At 47.3% G+C, this 24,963-nt stretch overlaps 1 protein-coding gene across 1 annotated transcript; it reads left to right on the top strand.

Moving 5' to 3' along the window:
- Nucleotides 1–5,627: 5,627 nt before the first annotated feature.
- On the top strand, nucleotides 5,628–23,433 carry SHH (sonic hedgehog signaling molecule). The gene is made up of 3 exons (XM_005297202.4): nucleotides 5,628–6,210; nucleotides 11,300–11,561; nucleotides 18,629–23,433. The coding sequence occupies exons 1-3, from the start codon at nucleotides 5,902–5,904 to the stop codon at nucleotides 19,336–19,338; spliced, it is 1,281 nt and encodes a 426-aa protein (XP_005297259.2). The 5' UTR covers nucleotides 5,628–5,901; the 3' UTR covers nucleotides 19,339–23,433.
- The last annotated feature ends 1,530 nt before the right edge of the window (nucleotides 23,434–24,963 follow it).

Here is a 24,963-nt window from a genome sequence, read left to right as displayed (position 1 = left end):
GATAACAGAGCAGCTCCAGTGAGCTAGGTGGGGAGAGGAATTAGCCACTGACCTGGAGCAGGAGATGCTCCATGGAAATGAAAGAGGCTGACTCACTGGAGCAGTGTGCTAGGTCTGGAGCTGGCCCTGCAGCTGTGCCAGTGGGAGGCGCTGGGCTAGAACCACTGTCAAAGAAGGCTTAAGCTACTGCTTGCAGTGGAGGTGAGAAGGGCCCAAAATGGAGGTGGCCCAGTCAGTAGGTTGGAGCCAGCTACAGGTGTAGGGAGAAATGATGGAGAGAGGAGCAGGCCTCCCGGGAACTACGATTAGAGGAAAGAGAAGGAGTCCCTGGCTACAGAGAGGGCAGGGTGAGGGGGGCTGGAGGCAGAGCCCTTACAGGAGAGGTAAGAGGCGCTAGACCCTGCAGCGCAGGTGGGAGGCCTTAACCCCACTCCCAAGCCAGTGCAGCGGGAGTGAGATGCGCTGGAGCCCGACCAAGAGGGTTGCCCGCAGGGCGCGAAGCAGAGGTGGCAGAGCCCTGCAGTGAGGAGAGGGGAGGACACTGGAATCTGGCTGCAGTGCAGCTGGGAGCACTGGAATCTGGTTGCAGTGCAGAGACGGGGAGGCGCTCAGCCCACTGCCGCGCTGACAGGCGCTGGAGCCCTGGGGATGGCGGGGGCTGGAAACACTGCAAGGGTGGGGGAGCGGGGAGAGGAGCCGGACCCTGCCGCAGCCCGAGCGCCGCGGAGGCGCTGCTGGAGCAGCTGGGGTGGGAGCCTGCGGGAGAAGCGCTGCAACCGGGTGCTTGGCAGAGGGGGTCCGGCGGTGCCTCTCGGGGCGGCGGGATCCAGGGGCCCTGCCGGCGCTGTGAGTACCGGGCTCGGGCGGGTCCCAGGCAGCCTTGCCCTAGGTGCGGGAATAGGCCCGACTGAGACTCGGGTCCAGTGGACGCAGCTGCGGCAGCCAGCGGCCGCTCTTCGCCGCTGCTTCCCTGGCAACTTTCAGACACCGGGAGAAAAGCACTGAGGGGGGCTAGCGCCTGCCGAGCGCCTGGGGGGTGGGATCGGGGGCGCCCTGCAGTGTGTCTGGGGCGCCCTGCCGAGCGCCTGCGGGGCGGGATCGGGGGCGCCCTGCCGTGTGTCTGGGGGGCGGGATCGGGGGCGCCCTGCCGAGCGCCTGTGGGGCGGGATCGGGGGCGCCCTGCCGTGTGTTTGGGGCGCCCTGCCGAGCGCCTGGGGGGCGGGATCGGGGGCGCCCTGCCGAGCGCCTGCGGGGCGGGATCGGGGGCGCCCTGCCGAGCGCCTGTGGGGCGGGATCGGGGGCGCCCTGCCGAGAACCTGCGGGGCGGGATCGGGGGCGCCCTGCCGTGTGTCTGGGGGGACGGGATCGGGGACGCCCTGTCGTGAGTCTGGGGCGCCCTGCCGAGCGCCTGGGGGGGCGGGATCGGGGGCGCCCTGCCGTATGTCTGGGGGCGGGATCGGGGACGCCCTGCCGTGTGTCTGGGGGGACGGGATCGGGGACGCCCTGTCGTGAGTCTGGGGCGCCCTGCCGTGTGCCTGGGGGGGGGGGGAATCGGACACGCCCTGTCGTGAGTCTGGGGCGCCCTGCCGAGCGCCTAGGGGGAGGGATCGGGGGCTCCCTGCCGTGAGTAGGGGGGGCGGGGGCGCCCTGCCGAGCGCCTGGGGGCCCCTGCCGAGCGCCGGGGAGAGATCGGGGCCCTAATGTGCGCCGAGGGTAGGATCGGGGTGCGCTGGTGGGCGGAAGCGGAAAGGAGAACCCCGTTATGTGACAGAGAGAGTGAATCGGGGGGCGGAAGGTGGGCAACGATGTGCCAGAAGAGACGTGCGGGGGCAGGGAGGTGGCAGGGGGAAGAAATGCGCCGTTGACAAGGATTCTCCTATTGTGCCAGGGCAGGGCTGGCATCCAGCAGTGGGCAGCAGCGAGCCCGGGAAGTGATGGGGAGAGAAAGGCACAGAGGGCAGGGAGCATCTCACATGGGTGCGGAGGAGACAGGAGCATTGGGGAGAGGCTTGCACAGAGGTTATCCAGATGTGCCAGGGCACGGGCTGGCCTCCTGCACTGGGCATAGGAAGGAGGGGAAGTTGGAGGGGGAAGGCTGAAGAGAGAGCCTAGATGCGCTGTATGGATAGGCACGGCAGGGGAGGGAAGCAGTGACTGGCAGCTGAGATAGAGACACCCCGCAAGGAGAGGCCCGGAGTGATGGCTAGAGAGAGAGTGATCCTGGCGGGGGTAGATACAGAGATGCTGCTAATGGAGAGAGACCTGGAGAGCTCAGCAGTAGGGTTACAGGACTGGGGGGGGGGGGGGGGGGACACACGCCAGATATGCATTGATGCTCCGTATTTTAAAGACGGAGCGATGAGGCAGTGGGGTGTTGGAGACAACGTGCCAGGAAGAAAGAGCGGGTGTCCGGGGGAGGAAGAACCCTCCTCGCGGTCTGATGCAGACAGAGCCTGAATACAGGGCAGCAGAGAGACCTGCTTTGTTGTTTCCCCAAAGAGTTTAGGGCTGCCTAGTGACGGGCGAGGATGTAGGAGTGGGCTGGTGTCTCTGGGACCTGGAGGCACTGGGATCTGAAGGTGGGGGCAGGCTTGTGAATGGAAAACAGAGACACTAGGCACCTGAAGGCAGAGGGAGGGGGCAGCCTTTGAAATGGATGGGACCTCAAGGTAGGGGCACTTTTATGTCTGTTGGGCCTCAAGACGGAAGGAAGGAATCCTGTGTCCAGGACCGGAAGCAGAGGAAGGGAGCTGTCTTGCATCTGGGGACCTAGAGGAGGAGAGGGAGCAATCTTTTCTCGGTGGGACTGTCTCACGAAAAAGGAGGGAGCCGACTTGTGTCTGGGGACCTGCAGGCAGTGGAGGGAGCAGCCTCGGTGACCTTTTAGGCATGTGGGAGGCGAAGCCAGGAGCAATCTAGTGGCTAGGGAGCTGCAGGCAGAGGGATCAGGGCTCTTCATCTTTCCCTTCTGAGGCTTGGCAGCTTTTCCAGCTCCATTTGGTTGAAGAAGGGAAGATTCTTTCGCAAAAGAAAAAGCCAAGAGAGCTTCCGATTTCTGAGACAACTGGACTCAACATTGATTTTTTAAAATCCAAGACTGAGCGATTAATCCCCCTAAAGAAGGCATCAGTGCCCGAATAGTGGTTGTCGGTTTTTTAAATGCACATACACATATATTATACACAGAATTTACAATCTCAAAAATCCAGGCACCTCGGGTAAAAGTGTGTTCCGGTCTCTTTAGCCCCAGTATTTCTTTAGAAGTTATGGTTAAAAAGATGTAAGTTTAGTAACAGCACAAACTAGTATTATTGAGGCATGCCGAATTTATCATCAAGGCACAAAGGCTGAAGTGAAGGATCTGCCCCCCTCCTACCCCATAGAAATAACCTTCCGTTTGCATTCACGTTCATTTCTCTACTGGGTCATCAGAAAGTACAGCTGGTAGCCATAGACTTTAGGTGAAACTGACCAGATCCACCCAGAAACCACAGCTCTGCTTTCTTTCACATCTAATTTGATAGCAGGCTGATTTTAAGCTTCCCATCGTTACAACTTTTCTTGATTTCTCCCTTTTCTCCCCCCATGCATTTATTGCTTGCATTTAATTAATTCCTTCTTTGCGTTTCCTTTCCTGTTAATCTTTGGGTGACTGCTTTGTACATATGGCAATCTGATAATGAGGGTGTTTATCCTTATTCTATACTTCATCATTGCAATGTCCACGCATTTACTAACTGGTGCATCGATCATCTTTCGGGGGCGGGGGGGGGAGAAATAGGCGGGGGGGGGATAAAGGATTTGTAATATCCCCCACCGTTAGTAGTACTTACACCCTAGCACTATCTAATCAACTGTTACATCAAGTCATGCTGTTTGAGGCAACCACATCAAAAGAATATACGGTTTTTTGTATAAGTTATATATTCCCTGCATCTTGTCTTGGCACGCGCACACACACACGCACACACACACACACACAAGTTAGTTTAAAAAATAGTGTCAAGCAGGTATTTAGCTGTTGTACAACTTGTTTCTTAAACTAAGTTACTTCTCTGTGAGAAGTGAAAAGGTAAATCTTTCCAGATTCCAAGTTTAAAAATGGAAAGGGGAAATCAATGAAGTAGTAAAAATAATAAAAAGAAAAGTACTTGTCTTTTTTCTTAGGGGAGGATCACAGGTTGAAATCGATCTGTCAGTTTTGAAAGTTCATTTGCCTTTAAAAAATTGTCTAAAGGAAAATCACATACAGTCCTCTGAAACTCTGGTATTCTGTGTGTTACAGCTTAGGACAGAAAACTTTTTAGCACTTAAAACTATGTTGGTTTTTGTAAAGTCCATTTTTACCCGGTTTAAGTTGATTCAACTTAGTTATGTCGGAGACTGGAAAACTCCCATGTGCACCTTGTCCCAAAAAGTTTGTCCTTTTAAATAAAGTGGATTTTTTTTCCTGAGAAGGGGAACTTTTGGATTACTTCAACGTGTCGCTTAGGATTTTCAAGAACTCTTTAAAAAAGTCTTTAAAGTTTCTAAATTCTTGGACAAATTGTATTTTCTTTGGAGCAAAAGCAAATGAGCTCTTTACAGAAACAGAAGTGTTTGTTCATAGTGGGACGCTGCTTTTCTGTCTAACCTGCTTTATCAGCACCATCTCTTTGCGATTTTGCTCGTCTCTCAACACCTTTGTCTGATTAGTAGCTTTTGGAGATCGGGATAAAGACATCACTTGCCACGCTGCATAAGATAACAATTAATTTAACATTAAACTTATCCTCTTTCCATTCACTTTACTTGGATCGATCTCTGGTAATTGTGTTTGCGGATGCTTTCAATACTATGCTTTTCTAAAAACTTAATGACACCCCACAAGAAGGTATAAGGGTTTTAAATGCACTTCTTAGAGTTAGACCAAAGAAACAAAGCATAGTGTCCCAACATGCTCAGGACATCAGAGTCTGGTCTTTTTTTAATCAGTTCGCTGCTTGTTTCTTTCTTCAGGTACAATATTTTCTTATTTTAAGTTGTTTTGTAATAAAGTATACCATCTATATACACTGCAATTGCATCATATAAAAATTATACACACAAACTTTATAAAACTACCATTTTATATTTAAATATATACTTTTTTCCTCCCCTAAGCCAGTCACTTACCTGCTGAAAAAGTAAATGTGTTTGAAAAGTCGTATTGCTTTCATGCAACGTTTCTTTTCAATGAAAAAGAAAGATACACTTAGACGGGTTAATTTTCAAATGGCTAGTCATTTTGCTCCTGAAAGATTATTTTTCAAAGTTGTTTGATAGCCAACTTTTTATTTTATTTTTATTTTCATTTAAACCCGTCCTTAAAAACTTGAAATGCAGTAAGGCAGCCTGCTAATATTTTTATTTCACAGAGACATCTGTTACTCCTGCTGACAAATGTACCACTCTGCCAAGAAAGTTTAAAAAAAAAAACAGCATGTAATTGATGTTATCCCAAGAAAGCGCTATCTCCACCCCTTTCAGCTCCAAGCCCTTCAGGTAAAAGAAAAAAAAATATCTTTCAAGAATTTGTTGCCTTTTTGAGGGTTAATACATCAGAAGACAAGCTTGTCTCGCCTTGGCCAATCAGAACTCGGCTCTGGCAGCTATAATATAGAACTAAAGGCAGACTCCTCTCACAAGCGTCTCTAGCCTTGCTACCATTAAAATCAGACCCTTTTTGTCTCTCGATTGCTGTCTCACGACCAAACTCCGATGTGTTCCGTTATCAGCGACCTAAAGCCTGCCATTCCAACACCTGTCTTGCTAGGGATCGGTGGATAGTGTACGATTCAGAAAGCAGACAAGGACGTAGGAAGAGAGATCTAGAGAGACAGCCAGGGATAGACACAGAGAGCTTTGAAGTAATTGGATTCAATGGACGAAATGCTGCTGTTGACAAGAATTCTGTTGGTGGGCTTCATCTGCGTTCTTTTGGTCTCCTCTGGGCTGACTTGTGGACCAGGCAGGGGTATTGGAAAAAGGAGACACCCCAAAAAACTGACCCCTTTAGCCTATAAGCAGTTTATTCCCAATGTGGCAGAGAAGACCCTAGGGGCCAGTGGAAGATATGAAGGGAAGATCTCAAGAAACTCCGAGAGATTTAAAGAACTAACCCCAAATTACAACCCTGACATTATTTTTAAGGATGAAGAGAACACTGGAGCTGACAGACTGATGACTCAGGTAGAGCTACATAGATACATATATTTTTATTTGTTAGCATATCTGAGCAATCATAAATTAAAACGTCTTAGCATTTTTGAAAGACACCCCTGCCCCCCCCCCTCAAAAAAAAAACCTCATCGGTTAGATTCATATTTAAATATCCAGTTAAGTTTGCAGGGGCATATAGCCATAGATATATATTTGTTGGGGTTTTGTGTAATACTTACAATTATAACCTTGCCATAATGTTCCCTGTAACTTGGTTAGAGATTTCTGTTTGCATTTGTCCCCAAGGCTGCACTTTGATCAAACGAATTGTATACAGCTAAGAGGACCCCAAGTGTCTAGTGACCGCCAGGCCACTCTTTCATTATTACAAATGCAGTCATCGGTTGGTACAGATGCTGACTTTTTTATATTTATTTTATTACCCTGCATTATTGTTGTTTGCAAGCGGATTCTAAATTTAGTACCTATGGAGTCTTGCACTCACAAAAGGCAGCTGAAGTCCAATCGACCATTACTCTCCTGTTTCTGTATTATATAGCTTGTATTGCAAAACCATCCTTTGCAATTGTGCCCATCAGAGCGTAAATATATTGATATTTCTTTAAGGATGCTCGCCACCAATGCTCTGGTACTTCCAAATGGGAGGGACTTGCAACTTATCAGCATTGCATCACTTCTGTTTTAAAAATCAGATGGCACAAGGTTTACAGCTGAATAAATATTGAATCGGGAGTGAATCAGAATGCGGAACCATTGTATGCAAAAAATAAACCCTCCCAAACAGCCACATTATAATAATAAATATTGTTATTGCTCACGGAGAGATAGGTGAAAGCAATTAGTCTCCCACTTCTAGAGTTTTTGAAACTACATGGAATCTAGATGCCATCTAGACACTGGAAATGGATTTCATCCAAATATAGGTCAACAGCCTCCCCCCTCCCTTCCCACTATTAATGTATTTTAAGTCCCTCCTTTAGTGCTATAATATAACTCGGCTGTAAGAATCGCGTTGAGCATGGGAAGAATTTCCTAAACTCTCCCCTTTGCCTCGGCTTGATTTTCCGCACGTTTACTAGGTTTATTTGGGCGAGGGACGTGTCTCCTCCAATCTCCTCCCGACCACCTTAAATCTTACTGTACCTCTGAGTGTTGACGCGCGCGCCTCTGCCAGATAGAAGCGCGAGCCTCAATTAAATATGCACAGGCCACGGTGCAGAGCATGTTGTGTAGAGAGTTCCCAGTCCAATTCGATAGCAGCTTTAATCTCGCCTCCTAATGCAAGAGAAAGGCAAGTGAGAGAGGATGACTATTGTGGCATGCATTGTAAGATCCAGTCCAGTCCCTCTTATAGCCCTCGGTCATCCTCCCTTGCTGAAAAGATGCAAGACAGTGCGCCAAGTCAGACACATCTCGCATTTTCAGCTCCACTTACTCCTCTTTTATCGATCGCAACGGCTAGGATTTCAGTTTGTATCCTTTTTAATACGGCAAATGCTGCTGCTGCTGCTGTTGCTGCTGCTGCTAGGAAGCCCCAGAAAAGAAAAAAAAAAGACGACGTGCTTTTATGTGTGTGTGTGCGTGTGTGTGTGTGTGTGTGTGTAATTAGACACACACACACACACTCCATACTCATGAAAGAGCAAATGAAGCTTAGGTGTAGAGAGGAAGAGAGAAGGAGAGCCAGACAGAGATTGAAATACAGAGGGAAAGAGATGGAGACCCACAGAGGAAGGGAAAATGTGTGATGGTGTTTTTTTAAAGGGGGGCGATGGGCTGAAGAGGGGGAGACCCCAGCATGTGTGGTAGTGTCTCCTTTCTCCTCTACTGCAGCCTTGGATGTGCCTTGTCTCTCTAGCTGCCCTTCCCTGGGAATACTGAGCCTTCTACATGGCTTGCCACTCTCGCTGCAATAGCTGGCAGCATTTGAACTTCTGACCTTCTGTCAACTTCCCTCAGACGAACGAAACGAAAACAAATACTTTTTCCTTCAGCGACTATTCTCGTTCCTGACACACAAGAAGGGTGGGGGGGGGGGGTAGATAACGCCGCTCTGCCTCATAGCACAGCTTAGGTACCACACCAAAATAAGAGATCAACGTCTGGCTGCAGCTTCATTACTGAACCCCCTTTGGGGAGCAAGAGAGGGGAGAAAGGGACATCGGTGATTGCATAATGATATTGGGGGAGGGGAGAGGAAGGGACAAGAGTGATCTCATACCCCTGGCTGGGGCTGGGGAGAGGTAATGGGGTGATTGAACAGTAGTGAGCCTATAGCGATGTTCGGGGTGGGTTGGAAGGGGAATTGCTCGGTGGTCTTCCAATAACAATATTGTAGGGAGGTGGTGGGAAGCTGCCGCTGACATCAGAATTCCCTCATATTGCAATCCTACAACGAGCTGGGCCAATCTCTTTCTTTCTCTCTCAATCAGCAACCTCTTGTTCTGTTAAATTCAAGCCTTTAAATGCCTGCTTCACAAGCCCTTCAACCATGGAAAGCTCTTCCCTGAATGGAATTGTTAAACTTTCAGAATCGTTGCTGAATGCATTAGCTGCTAGTTAATATTAACTTAAGAAGGGGAAAAAACGCAGAGCTAGGTAAGTCAGGTTCTCAACTTTGCAGGTGACAACAGCAGTTTGCTGAATGCCCCCCCTCCCCGCCCCATACACACACACACACACAGCAACCATTGGCTGGATCTGTGAACGAGATAAGGAAGCCAGGTCAATATGATAAAGCTGGAATTTGTATGAAATAAAATAGAAATCTAGTGCCATACAGGCACACAACCGGTGCATGATGTGAGGAATTTGGAGATCAACTTGGCATTTAGGAAGCCCACCGGGTTGTTTACACTGACAGGTACCTGTTAAGTGTTTCCTTCAAGCAATTCATTTGTGAAGAGATTAGGGGCTGGCAGGAGAGGGCTTGTTGAACAACTTTGCCTCCACACAAAGCGTTAGTGGAGGCAGCCCTGCTGAGTTTCACGGTGGCTGAACAGAATTGGGCTTGATTTGTGGCACACGACCCAATGAATTAATAAATAGTCTGGCCTTCACGGCTTTTGACTCTGACAATCCAGTTCAGCCAATATAAAAGGGAGGAAAGTCCTTTAGTAGGTCGTTCCTTTCCCTTTTAGTTTGCCAGAGAGACTTTAGCTCATATTTATAGGGGAAGGAGCTGGAATAGCAAACCCGCCTCGTCTACTCGCCTCCCTACTTGTTTTCTTAGTTATAAAATAACATGGCTTTAGATTGCTGTGCAGCTAAGGGCTTTCTCCTTGTCAGTGGCCTAAAACGTTGCATGTTTCGCCTTTTTCTCACAGTATATCTGCGAGAGAGAAATTCACAAGCTAAACTTCCTTATGGTATTCTGCTTTTCCTAGACTAACGTCACATTAAAGACCAAACAATCAGCTCTTTCCATAAAAGTGTTAAGTCACATGGAACAATCGGCCAGGGAGTCCAAAGTGGACTCACCAGGGCATTTTATATTTAACTGCCACCGAAGTATTGCTAGGGTATCTCTTTATGGCTGTAATATACGCGCTGGAACTTTCCTGTTGAGCAATCCGGTCACGTACCTAAAAGTAGTGTAGCAGGAATCATGCAAGTTTTTTCCCCCTTCTGGGAGCTGTGAAAAGAACCTTTGTGGTGGGTTATTTTACACATTGATAACGTTTTGGGGTGAGTCCTCCTGTAGAAAGCCAAACATCCCTACCCACTTGATGCGTTTGCCTTTAGCTTTACTCAACTGCAGATATTTGTTTGACTGCAACAGTCAAATATCCATATCGTGAAACGGCTTTGTCCTTTTTAAAACAAATTAGCTGGCAATATGCTGTAGTCTCACATTTGCAAATGTGCCTGAAATGTATATTGCTTTTCTAATCCTCACTGGGTGTGGATGGTAGATGACCTTTTTCTAGAGCTCATTAATTCATGCAGAGCAGTATTCTATTTAAACTCTGGGATGTGATAAGAATCTACCCAAACGTTTCGTACTTTATTTAGAATGATCTAGCTCCGTCCTCCCTCTTTGCCCCTCCTTTACACATTTGTCCATAACCCCTTACAATTTCTCGCCGAACTGCCGGGTCCTGCCTGGTAAATTTCATAAAACCAAGACAACATAAAGGAAAGGAGCTAGTTAAAGAAAACAGAAAGTTAATCATGTGGCAGTGGTCTATTTAGTTAAAAGAATGTGGCACTCCATATCAAGAATGCTTGTTGTCACTCCCGGTTTCATATTCTACGATAGCTCACCTCTGGGTTTGTTGGTTTTTAACATTGCTATCAACTTGATCCCTCTCTGCTTCTCATTCTTTCCCCTAAGAGATATCGGGTGGGTTTGCTCTTATATATACACGTATGTATATTTCAAGCAGGATGAATGTTTCTAGCCCAGGCTGGTCTAAGGACTCTAGTGAGTGATCTGCGAAGGAAAAACTCCTTCTAGCACAGAAAGGCTGTTAACGCGTATGGAGAACCTTTTCATCACCGACTTAAGTTGAAAAGACCCGGAGAGACATTGCAGGGAAAAATATTTGACTCCCAGATGTATGGAAAGTGTTTATCTTTTGGAAAACTTTACTGTGCTCCCAACAATGTGAAAATGCACGTCTTAGTTGGAGGAATGAGGAGAGATCGTGTCATGCTTCTGACACTCAAACAGGTTGCAAGCTGTAAGAAAGTGGGCGATCGTTTAAAAGAATGGTTATATTTCGACCCCACTCACTTCGTATTATCCGGGCTTCAACCTTCTCTGCACCGACCTCACTTTACTTCCTACATCAGACTAACAGACTTGCCCATTAGGTATCCGAGAAGCTTTTCAATTCCCCTAGACTGGCCCCTTGCACGGATATATAGGGCGAAGTCACAGGAGTTTTGCCCTTGACTTCAATGATAGTGGGCCCAGGATCACAGTTTACTGACTGAGCATAGCTGAGGCTTTGTCCATAGTCTTTAACTCTTGAAATGCCAGGTGTGTGTTATTTTTAATAGGGGATGGGGGGGTCAGTGGCCAGGGGGTGCTGTATAAATGCCACAGTGCCCGTGCAATGCGTATGCCCCTTGTGTGCCCCTGTCCCTGCAGAGATGCAAAGACAAGCTGAACGCCCTGGCTATCTCGGTGATGAACCAGTGGCCCGGAGTGAAGCTGAGGGTGACCGAGGGATGGGATGAAGATGGGCACCACTCCGAGGAGTCGCTGCATTACGAGGGCCGGGCCGTGGACATCACCACCTCGGACAGGGACCGCAGCAAGTACGGCATGCTGGCTCGGCTGGCGGTAGAGGCTGGCTTCGACTGGGTCTACTACGAGTCCAAGGCCCACATCCACTGCTCCGTCAAAGCAGGTAAGGATGACACCTGAGCCTCCTGGCTCACCGCGGCTGGCACCCCAGCCCTGCCCGGGGGCGTCTAGGCAAAGCACCCCGTTAAGGACGGTGGGACCCAGGCCTGACAGGTTGGACCCGTAAGGGAGAATAGAAGTATCCCAGCAACAGGGCGTGTGAACCTCTCCCAAGGCAGCCACTGAAGGGACTACAGCACCACTGGGGGCCTACGACGGGAGGGGCACTCCCCAAGACTAAGCCCTGGATCTGCTGCTGCTTGTGCCAAGCGCAGGTTGCATCAGAACCGGGCACTTGACCTGGGGGAGGATGCGGTTATCCAGCCATTGCTTTGCATAGCGGCTGGGCTTCTCTTCCCATTTAACTGATTTCGAGCCATACATAACTACAGGGCTTGGTCCCATTTATGAGCCAGCCTCGTCCTGTGCTTTTCTGCCTACGTAGGAGGGGGCTATTAGGAGGACAATGTAGATTTAGAGTGGAGTTTACAAAGGCAGGGGAAAGCCCTCATTCCGATCACAGTGACAATCTGGGCAGAGAACGGATTCGGATATTAATACGGTTCTCTAGCTTTCTCACTCTGCGTGCGGGGGGGAAGAATGCATGTCATGCACCTCTATAGCCCTAGATTAATCATAAGGATGCAAAAACTTGCAGCCAACTCCACCACTCTGTTAAAGTATTGATCCCCTCCCGCCCCGACTGAGCCCACAGCTCTGCAAAATAACAGTCGTCCCCCCCTCCCCCCGGCATTTCTTTTTTTCTAAATTCACATAGTATCTTACAAACAAATATCGTGACCATTTTAAAACATCTAGCTGGCTGCACGCCCCGAAGTCTAGTATTATTACTATTGCCAACAGGACCTGCTAGTGTGCGCAGGAAAAAGAAAATTAATGCCATTCATGGCTTAATCTGTAGCCGCTAGGAAACCCCAGGATTTTTTTCCCCTGTGCTTACAACGCCACATGCTGTTTCAACAAAGGAATAACTTGCTAACAATAAATCGCGAAATTTGAAACTTCATTTCTGCGCATAAATTGACGCTTTTAGCAAAACTGTTAACAGTGCATCGCAGACGAGCTGGGTTTTTCACCTCTAAGTGTTTGTTGCATAGCATCTAAACTGTATTTTAATAGCCTCTTTTAGCCAAGAAACACTTTTAAAGTGTCAAGAAATACTTAGTTGTGAAAGAAAATAATTACTCTCTCTCTAAATATATCTGTTTGCTTAGAAGTAAGGTAACTAGGGGCCTGCTCCTGCTCCCATTCAAAGCAATAGCAAGACTTCCAATGACTCTACTGGTAGCAGAGCAGACCCCTTAACCAGCTTTACATTCCTGGGTTGATGAAGAACAACACTTCTCTGGCCAATGCAGGCTTTACATTGAGTCTGTGATATTGCTTTGGTTAATCTTCTGGTCTTATTTAGCCAAAGAAATCGCTACAAAGTCGCTAGTGATATTAAATGTCCTTTTCTATAGTAAAGATCTCAGCTCAAGGTGTCTGTTTGTGATGCACAGTAACCTTATTCCAAATGAACATAATCCAACTCCATGTATATTTCATAGGAGACGAATAATTCCAAGAGAACAAATCTACTCATTAAAATTCCACACACACTTGGAGGTTTGGGGTAATATTTAGTGCATGTCAGGCAGGGTCGTGTGACTGTACTACACGGGCTTCAAGAGAGCAGGCTTGAATTCCGCCAGCTAAGTCTGATTTCAAATTGTCAAAACCTCGTTTCATGACAGAGAATCTTATGAGAAGATTAAACCCTATAATTCCAGGCAGGAAGATTCTTTATCTAGATCTCTATTTGCAAAAAGTATGATCCCGGAGATTGGAATGCAAAGAAGAGTTCCCCCAAGGTCTGAATTATTGTCATCAGGACAGAGAAGAGAGGCTGGGGTGGTAAAAGGGACATTGATAATGGGCTACTGCAAGTATTTAGAGCAAGCTCCTACATTTAAAATTCAAATACAGATCTTGAGTGTCTTGGAAAAGTGGCTCTGCTGTGCAAATAGTGCTTGGAAGGTCCTGGTTTTTTGGAGAGTATGTGTGTGAATTGGCACATAGGGTTTCTGCACCTGAACAAATAGGGGGAGAGGGGTGGGGGGAAGAAGCTGGGAAAAAAATGGAAGTGTCCTCTCTTCCAAGAGTGTCTGCATTTATTACATGAATCAGAATGACAATGCTGATCCTTTATTGGATTTTAATTAGAGAACCCAAACAGCACTGCTCAAAGCAGCAGATTTTCACACCTCTGCCAATTCACTGGCATGTTTGTAGAGTTGCTACACTACTAGATCTATTCATCAAGCCCCTGAATATGCAAACAAAGCTCAAGCAAGAGCTTTACTCGGGGCTTGTCCTAAGGTGTAGTTTGCTAGGAAAGGACTCTACATAAAGCGCATAGCTCGTTTGTTGCCATGTTCTCAGTGAAGAGGCCTTGGAGATCTTGCTGTTCCATTTCTGAAGCACAAGTGATAAAGTCGTTAGCAAATCAATAACATTCTAATTTTCGCCCTTCCTGTCCTTCCTGAGAAAGTCATTAGGAGACTCTGCAAGTATTTATTTAAATCATAATAGCTTATGCACCAGCTACAGAGGCACAAAAATAAAGTCTGTATCTGTGGTCTTACAACTTTTAGGAGGAAAATTACTTGGACTAGAAATTGGCACACTTAGCAACTGGGAGAAAACTGCAGTGAAATCAAGTGAGGGAGCAAGAATGGAAATAAATTTTATCAAATGTCCTGCTACAGTGGAATACTGCGGGTGCAACCAAATACACAAAAATGTAACTAGGGTGTTCAGGAACACCCAGGAATCACTAGGTGAAATTCCAGACCCTACGCTATGGAACAGGGCAGAATAGACAGTCATGCCGGTCCCTTCTGGCCTGAAAAGCTTTTAAATGTCTATATATTATAGTAATATTTTCAAGGACAGAGAATTCAAATCCATAAATGTGGGTTGATCTTGTTTTTAAAATGGCTAGGATTTCTCTGAAGGACTAATAATGAGGCAGTGGTAACAGAATAACCAAGAGCCCCAAAATTTAGGATCAGGTTAAAACTTAGCCCCAATGACTAGCCTGTCCTTGTGCATAAATTAGAGGGTGTTTTAAGGTTAGATAGGGGGCTGGGGAGGGTGGGGAGAAACACTCCTTACCTGGGCTGAGCAGAGACTTTTGACTTAGTGAGGGAGGCAAATACTCTCTTATCTGGGGGGGGGGAAGGAGCTGCAGAGAATCCTCACCTGGTGTGTGGGCACAGAGACTGCTGTGAGGGAGTGCTCAGAAGTTCCTAAGGCAATGAGAGGCAGGAGGATCTAGTGGATAGGACAGTAGACTAAGGGCTTGTCAACACCTAAAATACAACAGTGGCACTGCTGTGGCACCTCAGTGTAAATATTACCTATGCCCATGGGAGGGGTTCTCCTATCAGGGTAGGTACTACACCTCCTTAAGAGGCAGTAGCTACGGCAACGGAAGAATTCTTCCATCCCCCTAGCATTGTCTACCCCAGGCGTTAAGCTGGTAAAACTACATCCCTTGGGTGTGGATTTTTTACATCCCTCAGAGACATAGCTATGTCTAAGTAAGTTCCCAGAGTAGACCAGTCCTAAGGCCAGGGATTTAAAAAAAAAAAAACCCCTAAAAAGAATTTTACGAATGAAAAGTGCTGGTGTGGACAGCAGTTTGTTGGTGGAAGATGCTCTCTCGTTGGGGGTGGTTTTATTTTGCCAGCAGGAGAGCTCTATCCTGCCAGCAAGGAGTGGCTACACTGCATACCTTACAGTGGCAGCCATGCCACGTAAGATGCACAGTGTAGACCTTGCCTAAGAGTCAGGAGCCCTGGGAGCTAAGTCTAGCTCTACCATTGACTTGCTATGTGACATTAAGCCAGTCACTTCACTTCTCTGTGCCTCTGATTCTCCTTCCGCCCTTTGCTTTTGGCTGTATTAGGTCCGGTCTACACTACAGACCTATAATTGGTAGATCTATGTTACTCAGGGATGTGAAAAATCCACCCCCCTGCGTGACATATACTGACCTAAACCCCTGGGTAGACAGTGCTCTTGGTGGGAGAACTTGATGCAGCTAATGCCTCTCAGGGTACATCTACACTACAGGGGGGAGTCGATTTAAGATATGCAAATTCAGCTACGTGAATAGCGTAGCTGAATTCGACGTATCGCAGCCGACTTACCCCGCTGTGAGGACGGCGGCAAAATCGACTTCTGCGGCTTTCTGTCGACGGCGCTTACTCCCACCTCCGCTGGTGGAGTAAGAGCGTCGATTCGGGGATCGATTGTTGTGTCCCGACGGGACGCGATAAATCGATCCCCGAGAGGTCGATTTCTACCCGCCGATTCAGGCGGGTAGTGTAGACCTAGCCTCAGGGAGGTGAATTAACTAGGCCGACGGGAGAGCTGTCTTCTGTCGGCCAATGTCTTCATTGAAGTGCTACAGCGGCTACGCCAATGCAGTGTTTTAAATGTAAACTTGCCCTTACACGGTCTATGAATCGGCAGCACAACTATGGCGAGTGTAGACACTTGCTAAGCGACAGAAAGCGTCTCCCATCGCTGTAGTTAATCCACCACTCTGAGAGGCAGTAACTAGGTCCACAGAATTCTTCCATCAGGCAGGTCTACAGTACAGCCTGAGTTGATATAATTTACGTCACTCAGGGGTGTGAAAAAGCCCCCCCCCCCAGCGACACAAGTTTTGCGCTGTCCACACAGGTGCTATGTCGGTGGGAGACGTAGCTTCCGCTTCTCGCTGAAATTGAGTAATTATGCCGATGGGAGAGCACTCTCCTGTCAGCATAGCGCATCTTCACCAGATACACTACAACAGTGCAGTAGCACCAATGTAGCACTGTCGTGTAGACTTACCCAACCTAGCAGCAGCTATCCCAGGGGGTTAGGTCAGTTTAACTATGTATCTCAGGGGTGTGATTTTTTCATAGCCCTGAGCAGTGTAGCTAGGTCACCCTAAATTGTAAAAGTGTACAATTTAACTATGAACTTTTCTTCTGGGGAAATTGACTGGAATAAAGTATTCCACATGGACATGATATTGCAGAATAAAAGTGATTTTATTCCAGAATAACAACTCCACTTTGGAAGTGCACTAATTATTCAGGATTAAAGTATCTTTTTTTCCAGAGTAGTGTCCACATGGGGAGCTATTCTGGAATAGTTACTGCAGAATAGGTCATTTTGCAATAGCTATTCTGGTCAATTTCCCCCATGTAGACAAGGCACCATTAATTTTGAAACTGATCCAGTTAAACTGGCCCAACCCCCATCTAGTATAAACCACTTACACTGGTTTGTTAGCTTATATTGAGTTAGCTTCAGCTTCAACTTCAACTGGATGATTGCGCGTTCTGTTCATTCCTCTGAAGCAATGGGACTGGTCACTGTCAGAAGACAGGCTATTGGTCTACATGGACCATTGGTCTGACCCTGTATGGCCGTTCTTATGTTCTTTGTAATGTAAGTGTAGCTACAAAGGAGGCTGCACCACTTTCACAAGATCAGTTTTATTATTTTAGTGAAAGCGGAGCACTTTTCTAGACAAGGCTTTAACTGTCTTGTCTAGTTAGACTGTGAACTCCTTGGGGCAGGGACTGTCTCTGGTGATGTGTATATCTGATGCCTCGCTCACAGGGGCCCTGGGGCCTCTAGGCCCTATTGTACTACTATTAATGGAGGAAGTGGGGGGGAGGATGCAAAAACTCCTAGGAGAGGAAGGGGTTCACAGCTACTAACCTGAGCTGGAAAGGTGGCATGCAAAGGCCACTGCTATAAATGTGTGCACTGAAACTCATAACCTGAGGTGTGGAATGCAGACAACTCCTAACCTGGGGATATGGGGAGGAGGACGCTGAGCAGACTTGGCTAGGGAATGTATGTCTTATGGGAGAGGAGGTGGGGGGACTGTGGGATGCAGAGAGCCCCTGCCCTTGGTTCTATGGGGGGAGGGTGTGCAGAGAGCCCCTATTCTTGGCTGTACGGGGGTGGGGGGCAGGATACAGAGAGTCCCTGCCCTGGGCTGGGGGAGGAGGGGGGAGAGATGCAGAGAACCCCTGCCCTTGGCTCTATAGGGGGAAGGGGGGGCGGGATGCAGAGAGACCTTGCCTTTGGCTCTATAGGGGGAAGGGGGGCGGGATGCAGAGAGCCCCTGCCCTTGGCTCTATGGGGGGGGGGGGGAATGCAGAGGGCCCCTGCTCTTGGCTGTATGGGGGGCCGGGATGCAGAGAGCCCCTGCCTCTGGCTCCATGGGGAGGGGGTGGGATGCAAAGAGCCCCCTTACCTTTGGCTCTATGGGGGGCGGGATGCAGAGAGCCCCTGGGTAGATGGTGTGTTGGGACAAGAAATGAAGCCAACCCATAGGCTGAAAGGGTGGGATGCAGAGCAGCTGGCCTGATCCTTGTGTGTAGGATGCAGACAGTGGAGGTCGCAGAGACCCACTGCCCTTGGCTCTGTGGGGAGCGGGGGGATGCAGAGAGCCCGGCGGAGGGGGGGGGTGCAGACGAACGGGAGCGGGGGGGGGGTGCAGAGAGCCCGGGGGGAGGGTGCAGACGAACGGGAGCGGGGGCCGGGGGACGCAGAAGAACGGGAGCGGGGCGCAGAGAGCCTGGCGGGGGGGTGGGGGAGCGTGCAGAGAGCCCGGGGGAGGGTGCAGAAGAACGGGAGCGGGGGGTGCAGAAGAACGGGAGCGGGGCGCAGAGAGCCTGGCGGGGGGGGGGGGCGTGCAGAGAGCCCGGGGGAGGGTGCAGAAGAACGGGAGCGGGGCGTGCAGAGAGCCCGGGAGGAGGGTGGAGAAGTACGGGAGCGGGGCGTGCAGAGAGCCCGGGGGGAGGGTGGAGAAGTACGGGAGCGGGGCGTGCAGAGAGCCCGGGGGGAGGGTGGAGAAGAACGGGCGCGGGGCGTGCAGAGAGCCCGTGGGGAGGGTGGAGAAGAACGGGCGCGGGGCGCAGAGAGCCCGGCCCGGGGCCCCCTCGTCCGCCCCCGGCTCTAACCCGTGCGCCTCTCTCGCCCGCACAGAGAACTCGGTGGCCGCCAAGTCGGGCGGCTGCTTCCCGGGCTCGGCCACGGTGCACCTGGAGCAGGGCGGCACGAAGCGGGTGCAGGACCTGAGCCCCGGGGACCGCGTGCTGGCGGCGGACGCGCAGGGCCGGCTGCTCTACAGCGACTTCCTGGCCTTCCTGGACCGCGAGCACGGCGCCCCCAAGCTCTTCTACGTGATCGAGACGCGGCAGCCGCGCGCCCGCCTGCTGCTCACCGCCGCCCACCTGCTCTTCGTGGCGCCCCCGCACAACCACTCCCAGCCCGAGCCCGAGCCCGCCCGCAGCCGCGCCCTCTTCGCCAGCCGCGTGCGGCCGGGCCAGCGGGTCTACGTGCTGGGCGAGGGCGGCCGGCGGCTGCTGCCCGCCGCGGTGCACAGCGTCTCCCTGCGGGAGGAGGCCTCGGGGGCCTACGCCCCGCTCACGGCCCAGGGCACCATCCTCATCAACCGGGTGCTGGCCTCCTGCTACGCCGTCATCGAGGAGCACAGCTGGGCGCACTGGGCCTTCGCCCCCTTCCGCCTGGCCCACGCCCTGCTGGCCGTGCTCTCCCCCAGCGCCAGCCTGCCCGAGGCGGAGCCCGCCCCCCCGGGCCTCCACTGGTACTCGCGCCTCCTCTACCGCATCGGCAGCTGGGTGCTGGACAGTGACTCCCTGCACCCGCTGGGCATGGCCGTGCAGTCCAGCTGAGAGCAGAGCAGCTCCGCCCCGCCCCGCCACCGCCGCCAGGCCCAGGCAGCCGAGAGAGAAAGAGAGGGGAAAAAACAAACTCACAGGAAAAAGAAAAGGAAAAACATATTTTTAAAGGCGAGCACGGCTTAAGACATAATAATAATAATAAAAATAATAATAAAGTAGGACAGTCCAAAGTAGACTTTAAGGAAAATAAAGACCCCGGGAAGTTTTGTTCTGTTTAGTTTATAAATATATATTATATATATTTTTATTTGGTTGGTTATTTTGTTCTGTTCTCTTGGTTGTTGTTTTGTTTTTCCTCCTCTCCTGGATATTTATTGGTTTGGTATTTTGAATAGATGTTTTAAAATGGATATGAACCGGACCTTCAAGAGCCTTAAGAAGTTTCTTTGATAATTTATTATCACCTGAACTGCACTCACAGGGGAAAACATTATTTTGTGAGGCCAAGCAAAACGGCGCAGAGTCTATTTTTCTACATGTCACATGTGTCCTGACTTTCAGAAAGCAAAATTCTGTACTTTTCCCATCCCTCCATTGCAATGCTCCTTCTTTTCAGCAAGTCTAAACACAAACAAAAGACAAACTTCATGGGGTCCATAAATTATATTTTTGTACACAGAATTGTAAATTAGATTTTTTTGAGAGATCAATACTTAACTTGAATCACATTTCGTTTTTGAAATAGTGTAAAATATGAGAATATATTATTTTAATTTAAATAGTTTCAACTGTAACATCATTTCCTGTATTGTTTTTCATGTTTCTTAAATATTTTGCTTTGTAAAAACACCATTTGGCCACGTTCTTGGAAGTCAAGACTGTTACACAAACTTTTTATTTACAAAACCGTAAGAAACTTTGTTATTTTTAACGTCAAAAAAAAAGAAGAAATGTATTAGAAAATAATATTTTTTAAAAAAGCGCACATGGCGGTGATTCTGTGACGAAGGAGAGGGTAGTTTGTACAGAAGGGAAAAAAGGATGTTTTGCATTAATAAATTGAGAAATAACTGCTGTAAATTTACTAAAATGTATTTTTGAATATTTTGTAATAGTTTTAATAGTTTTATAGAAATAAAAATGTGCCATGCACAGTCTGGTTAGTATATAATAACTAAGAGTTCCTGGTGCATCCCATTTTTTTTCTTTTTGCTTATTGGTTTAGGAAACGTGATACCTAAAGAAATGCCAATTGTTTTCTTTAGATGTGTTGCTTATACTTTGAATTCTGCTAAACTTAAGGAAGTAACCAAATACATCACATCAGCTCTTGGGAAACCTCAGATTTGTTGTACTAACAGTAGAACCTCACTTATTCGCACTAATGACTAGCAGACACATTTTGGATTACTGCAGTCTGGACCAAGTCTTGCCACCCTTTCTCAGGCAAAACTCCACTGTTCCAGATTCTGTGTTCACTTAAGAACTCATCCAAAGACCACTGAAGGTAATGGGAATCTTTCCATTGACTTCTCAGAGGAGTACATTGGATCATTAAAGCAAGCTAATCTGCAAGTGAACCACGGTGCCCAAGAAGAGCCCCAGTGACTTCTATTAGTTTGCAGAAATGGGGTTCTCAACTGATGTAAATCTGGTGCAACCACACCGACTTCAATGAGTTACTCTGGAGTCACACTGCTGTAGCTGAAAGAAGACTCTGGCCAGCAGATTTCAGTGGCTGTCTTGCCTGAGTAAAGATGCAGGGATTGGGGCTTTTTTAAAAATCAACAAGGAAGAGAAAAAAAACCACGATATTCAAACGAACAAGGATATGACATCACCAAATCTACTTTTTCATTTATTCTGATGTATTATTTAGTTATAACTATTTATAATACTTCACACTATATTAGTAAATGTACTGGAGTGTATTCTGTAAAATTAGTGATGCAATCTGAGTAATACGTGATTTCACTACTGTACTCAAGAGATGAAATCTTTGGGGTCTGACTACCAGGCTTTTGGTGAGAATTGTCACATGTGCTGATTAGCAAGGTGCCAGTTAGCGAGGTTCTGCTGTATTTGCTGATATCTCCCTACAACTCAAAGGACATTTTTCTATTTCAAAAAATTTGGCAAAACAGTGTGTGCATTTCAGATAAGAACACAACATAAGGGAGACTTTCCTTGAACACTTTTTCTTCAGTTTTGATTACCATTAGGATGATTACACTTAAGTTACCATTTTGCTCCAGAAGTTTAGCAAAGTCCTCCCCTTAGTTGGAAAGCAACTACCTTGCATTCAGTCTTCCAAGAGGTCTGCTTGGGCTTTGAGGCTCTTGTAAGGTGGCAGTCTTGGGAGGAGGAAGTTCATAATTTTTTATCCTCAAAGTGTGTCAGTTTCTGGAGCGGTAGTAGGCTGTCATGGCTAAATTCTGATCATGTGTACATCATGTACAATTAATTGACAATTGGATGTGCTCTCTGTCCTCTGACAGTCTCCGGTTTTGTGACCTCTTTTCCCTCAGAAGTGTCTGGGATTGTGTGTACATCGATAGCAGAACCTGGGTGTGTAAGCTCTTTATGCTCAGAGTGTTGCAGTGTCTTGGAGTTGTGAACTACCTGTGTCAGAATATAGTAGTCTCTTTGGGAGGAGATTAAATCTCTTGGCCCACCATTTGTGGCGCTGTTTTGAGGCCCAATCCAGCTCTCACTGAAATCAATGGGAGCCTCTTCGTTGAATTTAATGGGTGTTAGATCAGGCCCTTAGACAACAATCTCCTTGAGCTCAAAGTAGGACAACATCTGGGGTTTGTTAACTCTCTTACCTCAGAACATGGCAGTGCCTAGTCACTCTGAGCTCAGACTATGGCAGTGTCTGAGGCTGCAGATTCTGTCTTCCTTCTTTGGCAAAGTCTGGGGCTATAATCAATCTCAGCTCCAAATGTAGCAGTATTTGGATCGTAATGACTCCAGACTCAGTTTGTGGAAGTGTCTGGACACATAATCACTTCGCCACCAGATGATGAGAGTGGCTGAGGCTGTAATCACTTTAAGCTCACTGGCAATGCATGGAGTTGTGCACTCTGCCCACAGAGTTTGGTCGGTCAGGGTTGTAAACTGTCTGCCACCCCGGAGTGGGATATTGCTTGAGATTGTAAACTGCCTGGCCTTACAAAGTGATGGCCTTGGGTTCGTAAAGTCATTCTCAGCTCTGCTGTGTCAATGTCATTAGGGTTGTAAACTCTCTGCCATTAGTGTATGCTAATACATCTGGGGTTATAAATGCCCTGAGCTCAGAATATGGATATTTCTGGGTATGTAAAATATGATCTCAAAACAAATGAATTTTTAGGAGTTTTGTCCTTAATGTGGCAGTCTGGGCATCTAAGCTCTCTTACCAGTATCTCTGACCAGCAGCTGGGGTTTTGTAAGGCCTCTACTGTTAGACTGTGACCATGTCAAAGACTGTACTTTCTCAGAGTTCACACTGTTACAGTTGTTCAGGGTTGCAGGCTATTGAACTTAAGGCACGGCTGTGTCTGAGGCTGTACTATAAATCAGAAATGTTAGAGTTGAAAAAGACCTATTAGATCAGAGCCCATTCCCCTGAAAGGGTAGGACATAGTCCCCAGATGTTGCTACAGTTGATCTTAGCCAAAAGGCCAAGAAGAGCTCAGAGCACTGCAGTGTGAGAGCAGCTAAGATGCTGGGTTATATTAGGATCAACTATTTTAGCCAAGTAAAGAAACACTGCTGTGTTTTCATTGCACATATTTCTAATGACTATATGCTCCCCTCTCACAATCCATTTATTACACCTCCTATTGATACCTTCAGAGCTTTATGTCTTGAACACCCCTCCATCTTATGCATTAGAAGTGCTTTGTTAGATGGATCAATAGAGAATCTATAACTAAAGCTCTCTTATGAAGGAACTACTGTCTTAACATTGTGCAAAAAGTTTAGGAAATGTCACAGTCAGTTTTCAGGGTCTGAGTTTGTATAAAATGTACAAATAGTGGTGGCTACAGAATAGTTTATGACTAAATACATATCTATTACTGTTAAAATAATGTATAAGAATGTACTTGAAGCTATTATCCTTGTGCTCTGTTGTTTGAATAATTAAAGAAATTACAGAGACTTCCTGAAATGTCTGTTATGTGACAGCATTCCTATCACATACTTTCAACTAGCTGGATGTTTTTCCCCTATGACATAAAACAGAATTTGGAGAGACCACATTTTACAAATCTCTCCCTTAAGTGCATGAATATTATGCATCCGTGTGATTTTTCACTGGAGGTGCAATGGCGCTTATGACTCAGTTCAAACAAGAAAGGAATTCTAGGTGTGCCATTTGGTGCAACTATGGGAACCTTCTTTTCCCCCCGTTTAATACCCATGTAAACTGCGTAATATTTACATGTGAAATACTGTATGGCTGTGCAAAAATCCCTAATTTGTCAAGCGTTTTGGGAAGAATAGAACACTAGTGCATGAAGAACTGCATGCACTTCTTAACCTGCCCCTCAGACTCAAAATGAGATATCATTCTAAGTAGTGTGGGGATTTTATGTTTATTTTCATTAATCTTAACTGATAATTAACACAACATCCAAATCTGAAATCCTTGTGTGCTAGGAACAGCAAATGAAACCAGAGGGAATTTGGGGTGCACAAGGAATGCAGGATCACAACCCCAATGCATACTAATTAGATATGTCAAGTCAACCATCATAGTAAAAAGCAAGTCTTTCATTTCCTAGTTGCAATCCAGTTCTGTCTCTCTCCCTCATCTTATTTATAGATCGATCGATATATTTAGGCTATAACTGTGTTTGCATCAGTCTTCCTGAGCATTTCACATCATACTAAAGTTGAATGAGAGATTTGAATCAACTGAGTTTGGTGATAATTGGATAGCAAGTTTGCAGCTCCAGCATGACATCCATTTCAATTACAATGGAAAGGAAATGGAAATGAACATTTTATTTTACTCATTACTGCGAGCTATAGGGGACCAGTAGATGTTCCTAAAATGCTGAAATTCTCTCTAGCAGTTTCAGCCTTAATCTGGTGCAAACGTAACAAAAAAAAAAAATGGATGGTGTGCCAAATTGGTCCTGCACCATTAAAAACAGTTGAATTTTGCCAGATTTTGATGGGCGCAGGAACAGGCCCAATAAATACCAGTAGGCTGAAATTCGTACAAGTGACCTCTAATTTTTGGCGCCTCCATTTTTGGGTGTTAAACTTTAGCTACATTAGGCTTGGCTTTCAGGAGCACAGAACACAAATTGGATGCTCAAAGAGAAGTGTCCAAAACTAAGGTTAGGCCCAAATTTTCAAACGTATGTCCCTAAACCTGCTCCTAGTAAAATCAATGGCAAAACTCCTCCTGACTTCAATTAGAGCCAGTCCAGTACATAACTGACCTAGTAGCTGTACTGCTGCCTTATTTCAATCTAGTCCTGTAAAGGATCCTTATGTAGCTGAATTTATTTAAAAAATGAAGTGTAAGAAAACTCTTACAGACAAGACTTGTGTGCAATTCAGAAATAAAACCATGTGCTCAGAGGAAATGGATTTTTGGGGAAAAACATTTGTTTTGATGCATTGTGTCCTAAATGTGAAAAAAAAAAGCCACATTAGATTCACACAGTGTGTTGT

Source organism: Chrysemys picta, chromosome 2, assembly GCF_011386835.1.
Source record: "Chrysemys picta bellii isolate R12L10 chromosome 2, ASM1138683v2, whole genome shotgun sequence".
Classification (NCBI taxonomy): domain Eukaryota; kingdom Metazoa; phylum Chordata; order Testudines; family Emydidae; genus Chrysemys; species Chrysemys picta.
Note: the sequence above shows the minus strand (reverse complement) of the source record. Positions and strands in the feature narration are given on the sequence as shown.